General features: G+C 30.1%; 2 protein-coding genes across 2 annotated transcripts; one reads left to right on the top strand and one right to left on the bottom strand.

The window, feature by feature from the left end:
• Positions 1–1,894: 1,894 nt before the first annotated feature.
• On the top strand, positions 1,895–4,745 carry LOC128386860 (uncharacterized). Its single transcript, XM_053345962.1, has 3 exons — positions 1,895–2,367; positions 3,564–3,926; positions 4,004–4,745. Exons 1-3 carry the CDS (start codon positions 2,165–2,167, stop codon positions 4,578–4,580), a joined length of 1,143 nt encoding a protein of 380 aa, XP_053201937.1. The 5' UTR covers positions 1,895–2,164; the 3' UTR covers positions 4,581–4,745.
• A 49-nt stretch (positions 4,746–4,794) lies between these two features.
• LOC128386862 (uncharacterized histidine-rich protein DDB_G0274557-like) lies at positions 4,795–7,417 on the bottom strand. The gene is made up of 6 exons (XM_053345965.1): positions 6,518–7,417; positions 6,373–6,435; positions 5,946–6,006; positions 5,710–5,871; positions 5,581–5,639; positions 4,795–5,200 (listed from the first exon to the last, which is right to left on the bottom strand). Exons 1-6 carry the CDS (start codon positions 6,737–6,739, stop codon positions 4,958–4,960), a joined length of 810 nt encoding a protein of 269 aa, XP_053201940.1. The 5' UTR covers positions 6,740–7,417; the 3' UTR covers positions 4,795–4,957.
• Positions 7,418–7,565: the final 148 nt, after the last annotated feature.

The raw sequence follows: 7,565 nt of genomic DNA, 5'->3' as shown, positions 1-7,565 counted from the left end.
ATTGGAAAATAAAAGTGAAAAAAAAATTCTCACATATGTTTTTCGAAACACTAGTGACATCTAACGGAAGAAAAGAACAACATCAATTATTCTCAAATTGGAACAATTTAAATCTCAATTAATTGTTTTCTCTTTTTTTTTCTCTAATCAATTAAAGTAATTGTTGCGATGTTTATTTTATTATAAATGAAGAAAACACTTAGAGATAGAAAATACTAATGAGTTTGAGAAAAAAAAGTAACATGATATTGAGAGAATTGAAAATTTCCGAATACGAGTTGAATTATATTGACACAATTAGTTAATTGTTTACAATTGGAATAGAAAATTATAAATCAATGGTAATAAATTTTAATGATAAGAACGAGAATGAAATTGAAATTGAAATTCTTACTCTTTTTCTGTTGATTGTTGTTTAATTTTCTCGAAAATTGTTATTCGACCGTTGATAATATTAGTTGACAATTAATTCCCATCTCTCTCTCTCTCTCTCTTTTATTAACAATTAACTAATGTGTTCCAATTTTGACTGTTTGATTGTTTATCATTCTCCTTTGATTAACTTTGATTATATTGATTGTTGAGTAAACAGACAGAATATATAAATTAATAGGTAAGCCAATAGATTGTGAAGATAATAATGAATTTTTTTCTTCCTCTTTTATCATCATCATCATGATTATCATGTAAACGGAAATGATGATTCAGGAAATTTTCATCATCAAACTCAATGTACATTAAACCATTATCATCATGTCATCATCATCATCATGATAACTAAATCATTGGATAGTAAATCGACCTCATAACAATATAATCAAGTTTTCCATCTCCTTGTGTGTATTTTCATTAACCATCAATGGAAGTAAAAAAAAAAAAGATCAATGAATCACAATAAAGGAGAAGAAAAATTTTCAAGGTTATTCAGTTAATTGTCGACGATAATAAAATGATTACAATGAGATGAGGTTGTTGATTATCATGAAAAAAGCGTAGGTTTTATTATCATGAATCGTAGGGTTGGATTACCATGTAACCAGAATTGTCAATGAAAATATAATCTAAATACAAGAAGATGATGAATTTATATTAACATTGAGAGGAAAAAAGAAAATCTTATCAAGAATTGATTGAATAATCTCATGATTAAGCTCATGGGGATTAAGAGATAGGAATGAATAATTTAATTGAACTGAAAAAAAGAAAATGATTAAGAGAGACAATTAACAGTTGTAACATTGTTACTGAAGAAAAATTAAAAATCAATCAGCTGATGGAAGGAAAAGAAAATCAATATCGATTCGATTTTCTAATTGAAAATTTTTCTCTTGTTGTTAATCATAATACTAATTAAAATCGTTCTAATTGTATTAAAGTTCACTAAACTTTCCATTCGTGAGTTTAATTGGTGATTAACCTTTGATAAGATGACCTTAATCACCATTACGATTAGTGAAATTAAAGTATCTTGACCTCAGCGAAAAAAACAACAAAATTTGATTACTTTCACTTTCTTCATTTTACTTTTAATTATTAGAGCATAATTAACATCTCAATCTAATAAATTGTTAACTATTAACTATGCAAAGTGAACTGAATATTTAAATTAAATTGTGTTTATCAACTAAATCAATTTCTTCATCAGTTAATAATAAGAAAGTGAAACAACAATCAATAGGTAACCAATTGTGTATCCATTTACAATTTATTTTCATTACAATTAGTAAACTTTTTTCAATCATCTTACTATTAAAATCAACACAATTTAATATTAATTGTTATTGTTATTGTAATGTTAATCATTATTAATGAAAGTGATTATGTTTTATAATAATAATTAGTTGAAAAAAAAACTGGTTTCATTTAAATGTCACTTTTTGTTTACTTTGTTGTTGTTTATTTGATTCAAGATCCTCGAGGCAATTTATTGATTGTAAGAATGTTTCAATTTCAAGTTGATATGATTTCGAGGTGATGATCGAGGATTCAGACTTCCGTGACCACCTTAAAAATCAGTTAATCATGATAACAATTAGGAGACATCAGTTGATTTCAAACTCGTGGTCTTAATGTTCAAACCATAAAGGTAAACATCAACCCAAGGAAACAACAATTTAGTTTTGATTACTTTTCATGTGAGATTAGTAAATGTAATCTTCTGAAAATGGATTTACTTAAATCCCCTTCGTCACAATTAACCAAAACATATGATGATAAACTTGAGAAACTGTGGTTTAATTTATCAACGATGGGTAAACAAACCCCCGGGGTTGTATCATCCAAATCCCCATTGGATAATCCGCCCGATTGGTTTAATCTTGATCGTTTCACTCGAGCTCAAAAACTTGCAAAGAAATATTATTTCAGGTAAGAATCAATTAACTAATTAACTAGCTAACTAATTCACAATCAACCATAATTAACTTTGCGAAAGTTTTAGATTTCCTTACATGATAATTATAATCAATTTTGTGAACGTAATTTACTTTCATTGTTAAAATTTTGGTAATTTAATTTAATACTCAGGATAATCGATCAACATGATTAACGTTGATTCAGTTAGACAATTAAAGGTGAGGTTTAATTGTTGATTTATCGTCATGTTCCTATGAAATTTAAATTTTTGAATAAACAATTTACTAATTTTGTTCAGTATTGAAATTTAACCATCAAGATTAAGCTAATTTTGTAAACAATGGGCAGTTATGATTAAATCAATAATAGTAAATTGAGATGATCAAACCATTATGGTTTTGGTAATAATGTTCATGTTAAACAATTAACTCAGTCACGATTGATTTGATTATCATGTAAATCATTGAGTTTTACTTTTAGCTTAATTGTTGTTTGTATTTAGGTGGACATTGGTCAGAAATTAGTTTTTTTACGACAATCAAGATTAACTAAATAAACTATTTGCTCTCCTTCATCCTAATAATAATAATGATAATCATAGACTACGAGTAATTTATTGATCGGTAATGACCAGTGTCCATTATTAGCCAAAAATAACCTCACAATTTGTTAATCATCAAGAACCAAAAAAGTAAACAGAAACAAAATTTACAGAGCTTGACTAATTAAATGGTTTAATTGTAATGATTATAATCTTAATAAGTAAATAATAATTGATTTTGAGGTAAACATAGTGATGAAAATTAAAAGTAACAATCAATAAATTGGTTGATCATTTTGATTTTGAACAAAAGTTAACATCGAGCTAACCATTAATTGTCAATTACAATAATTTTCATTTTTCATGATCACAATTAGGTTTTGCCAATATGATTAAGTAAATCCTGTCTACACGCAATCAGTTAACTAACAATAAAGTAATCATGATAAATTTGATTAAACAGGAACAAAGATAATGATAAATTGATTATCTTTCCATTTATAGTAATTACGATTAACTTAATCCTTTGAGAATCATTTTTTTCCTCTGCAAGAATTGATCCATTTACCAATGATTATCAAATTAACCTCTAATCGCAATCAGTAGCAAATGCAATTGATTTGCATTTCTAATTCTCTCTCTTTCCCTTTCGTTTACCACTGTCCAGTTTACATATCGCTCATTTCATTGGTAATATATTATTGGTCCTTCTGCCTCGAGTGACCATTCCCATCTTTGCCTCTGGACGGTCATCAACCGTTTACATGGTTTTCTTGAGGATTTTATCAACAATTAATCACGTTGATTCCTGGTATCAGGATAATCCCTTTGAAAAAGGTTCTAAGGCCAATAAATCGTTATCCAAAGTCCGACGTTCATGTCACCTTCAAGTGTCCAAATTGATGAATGAAAAATACCCAATGACAAATGACCTTTGGCTCAGTCAATTTGACATGACGATGACCCAATGGAGTTTAATTGGTCTTGTTGCAATTAGACCCAAACAATGTGGTTTCTATTCAACTAAAAGGTAATTTAGTACAAATTAACAATCTACAATTTAAGTTAATTGTTTTTTCCATGTTGAAAAAATATATATATATACAGGGAAGAGTTCGAGGAGTATATTTATTTTTGGCGAGTTATTGGTCACTGTATGGGAATCGAAGATCAGTTTAATTGTTGCCTTGATAATTACGATGAATCTTTACAATTTATGGAGATTTGCTTTGATCGTGGATACAAACCTTACCTTGACCAACCCAATTCAATTGTCCGAGCAGCTATGCAATTAACTGAAGGGGTTTTCCTTGGGTTGAATATTTCAATTCCAAAAATTATCCTCAGTTATGAAGGTTTCATGAAATATTGGTATGAATCATTAAATGTACCACATGAAATTGTACTGGACAATTGGACAACCGCAATATCGTATAAATTACAAGTATTATTGGTTAATTATCTACTTAAATTGACAATTTTCTATCGATTGGCTTCATTTGTTTACTTTAAAATGTTAAATCGCTTGTTTAAAACAGTTAATCAAGTTAAGAATCAAATGGATCGTAAATATAAGGATATCGTTTATCGGATTCCAACGGAAAATGGCATCTACAGCATTCATAATCCAATGTACAAACCAAATATACCTCAATTGGCAAATCTTGGTGTTGCTGCCACTTAATTGTCACATCAAATGCTTTAATTAATAAATTGATTTACCCATTGGTTAGTATTATCACCATTGAGAGTTACTTATCTATCGTTGATAGTAAAATGATTCAGTTTTGTGGTTTTTTGTTGGACAATTTTATTCAACTAAGAATAAAGGATTTTAATTGTAAATTAATTGTTGATTGTTGAGTTTCTACCAGTTAATTGGCTGTACTCGTGTTTAGATTGTTGAAAAATTTTGGACGCAATTGTTTCGGTTTCTGTTTTAAATGGTTGACTTCAAACCGATCAACAGTTTGATAATATTATTAATAAATTAAATTTCTTTGTGTAAAAATTTGGACAAAGATGATTAGCTGATTAGGTTTTTCTTAGTTTGACCATTGGTCATTCAACTACGAATACTTGAGCATTTTGATCGAGAAGATACTTTTTCAATTTATCCCAATCGCTTTTCTTTAGTGATGTTTTTTTCCCAGGAGATTTTGATTCCTTTTCATGAACATCTTCAGACCATCCTGACTTTTTGCTCTTTTCTTTGTGGTGATGATGGTGATGGTGTTTATGATCATGAGCATGATCATGATCGTGTCCATGCTGATGACCATGTTCATGTCCGTGTTCGTGGCCCTTCAAGAGATAAACAAAATAACAAATTAGATCAACAGCCATTCAAATGAACGGGAAATAAGTTCGTGGCAATGGTAAAACGATGTTCGATCAAATGGTTGAAAATGGTTATCAGAACTATTCATTTTCTAATGAATATCATCAACTTCCATGAGTGTTTTATATTAAGTGAATATTTCTCTCGAAAGCTTATCGATCTATAGAAACGATTTCGACTTTCTCTAGTTGGGTGTAAATACGTAAAAATGAATTCATTTTAATTCCAGAAAAATCATATCGATACTCTGATTGATCTGAAAGAAACTAATAACAAGCAAATCTGTAGACCTAAAAAGCCAACGCAACTTTTATGATAATTTGATTTTAAGACTTCAACTTACGTGCGCGTGTCCATGTCCATGTTCGTGTTCATGACCGTGTGTATGTCCATGCTCGTGACCTGAAAATAATTAGTTTGAAAGTTTTGTTAAGATTTGAATAAGATAATTGATCATCTTTTGTCAACTTACCATGATTATGAGCTGCTTCATGCCCGTGCTCGTGACCGTGTTCATGACCATGGTCGTGGCCATGATCATGTTTATGAGAGTGTCCATGATTGTGTGAATGTCCATGTTCATGGCCATGTTCGTGTCCGTGTTTGTGACCATGTTTATGTCCATGTCCGTGACCTGAGGTTGATTTTAGATTAAGAAACGTATGAAAAACAGACGCAAAGCAAAAGACCGAAATGCTGATAACTTACCATGAGAATGCCCATGAGAGTGACCATGTTGATGACCATGATGGTGCCCGTGTTTATGACCCTAAAATATAAACAGTGAATATTAATCATCGACGAATGAACAAATCAGTAGCTTTCGAGCCTCTAACGAAATATTGACAAGAGCTTCATCTCTATGATAATCGAAAGAATATTTTCTGATTGATATTGAATTCGAAACTTTTGATAAGCCTCTTAATTGTTAATCGAAAGTCCAGTTCACAACCCGAGAAAATTTCTCGTGAAAGTGTCTTTCTAATCGAGAGACATATTGACTAATTCCAATTTTTCGGTCCAAATTAACGATCAAATTGCAATCGTATCAAACTTTCTTCAAAGACAAACTATCAAAGGCTCTTCGCGAATCAAATTCCCATGTAAACGATTAATTTTCACATGAAAAACTTACATGAGAGTGATGATGATGAGCGTGATGAGGCTCATGGTGATGGTGATGATGATGATGATGAACCTGATGGGCAGAAAAGAGAGAGAAAAAGATTTAATATCCAAATAGATCACAATTACAGCTGATTGTTGATTTAAGATGATACCTCTTCCTTGTAATGACGATGAGTTCCTTCAGCAATTAAATCATCATCTAATGAACTAACAGCTTTAAGTGGATTAGAAACAACTAAATCACTCAATGTCGATGGTGTTGTTGATGATGATGGTGATAATGTCGGGGAAGTTGATGAATTATTTTCACTTAGAACACAATTAGCACCAATAATTAACAAAGTGATCGGTGAAAACACTGAGAGGTAAATCATGATTGTAACCAAATTTAACACCAATACGTTGATCACACAATCACAAACACAAAGTATCAAAAAACTAATCACTTTCCGATAATCACTTACGATTGTTGATTAAATCCCAATCGATGGCATCACTTTGATTTATATCTACTCACGAACTTTTTTTTTCTAGCTAATTTGTTAATTGTAAACAAGTTAAGAGGAGGGAAAATGTGATAATCATGATTATAATCACATGGAATCAAGAGAAAGGTTGGATTACAATTAAATCAAGTGAATCGCCGTGTTAATGATGATTAAGATGATGATCAAGATGAAAATCATCGGTTGGCTGACGAAACATAGTAAGAAGATGAAGACGATTGAGAAAAAAAATGTTCCAATCTGTTAGTGTAATCAGTTAATTGTTGAAGGGAATTAAATAATTTGTAGGAATTGAGAAAAAAAGTCTTACGTTAATTGATCGTTTTTTTGTTCATCTCATTGTGTTCATCAGGATTGTTAATTGTCAACAATTAACTAACTGACCTTGTTGATTTGATGAACAATCCAAACTAAATCGAGTAGACAAAAAATCAATCATCGTTTTTGTTTATTCATTAATTGTTTTTCTGTGATTTTTTTTCAATTGTGTTGACCTCTTGTTGATTTTATTAAATTGTTGGCAATCAAAAACATTTAATTGAGATCAGGAAGACTTTACCATCAGACAATCTAGATCCGTTTGATTAGAAACACTTAATTGTAATTGTATCTTGATATCAACACCTTCATGACCTAGGACTAGTTGAAGATTAATTTGATTTCAATCCAAGTTGACTTTTTAAAATCAATTGTT

Source organism: Panonychus citri, unplaced genomic scaffold (genome assembly GCF_014898815.1).
Source record: "Panonychus citri isolate SS breed McGregor unplaced genomic scaffold, ASM1489881v1 Contig00077, whole genome shotgun sequence".
Classification (NCBI taxonomy): domain Eukaryota; kingdom Metazoa; phylum Arthropoda; class Arachnida; order Trombidiformes; family Tetranychidae; genus Panonychus; species Panonychus citri.
This window is presented reverse-complemented; position numbering and strand designations above follow the sequence as displayed.

Bases quoted from the DNA above. Each gene is read 5' to 3' on its own strand.
- LOC128386860 (XM_053345962.1), top strand. From the start codon at position 2,165: ATGGATTTACTTAAATCCCCTTCGTCACAATTAACCAAAACATATGAT. The intron at 2,368-3,563 runs GTAAGAATCAAT...ACCACTGTCCAG, and splicing joins GCAAAGAAATATTATTTCAG to TTTACATATCGCTCATTTCA. The intron at 3,927-4,003 runs GTAATTTAGTAC...ATATATATACAG, and splicing joins GGTTTCTATTCAACTAAAAG to GGAAGAGTTCGAGGAGTATA.
- LOC128386862 (XM_053345965.1), bottom strand. From the start codon at position 6,739: ATGATTTACCTCTCAGTGTTTTCACCGATCACTTTGTTAATTATTGGT. The intron at 6,007-6,372 runs GTAAGTTTTTCA...TTTATATTTTAG, and splicing joins CTCATCATCATCACTCTCAT to GGTCATAAACACGGGCACCA. The intron at 5,872-5,945 runs GTAAGTTATCAG...AATCAACCTCAG, and splicing joins CTCTCATGGGCATTCTCATG to GTCACGGACATGGACATAAA.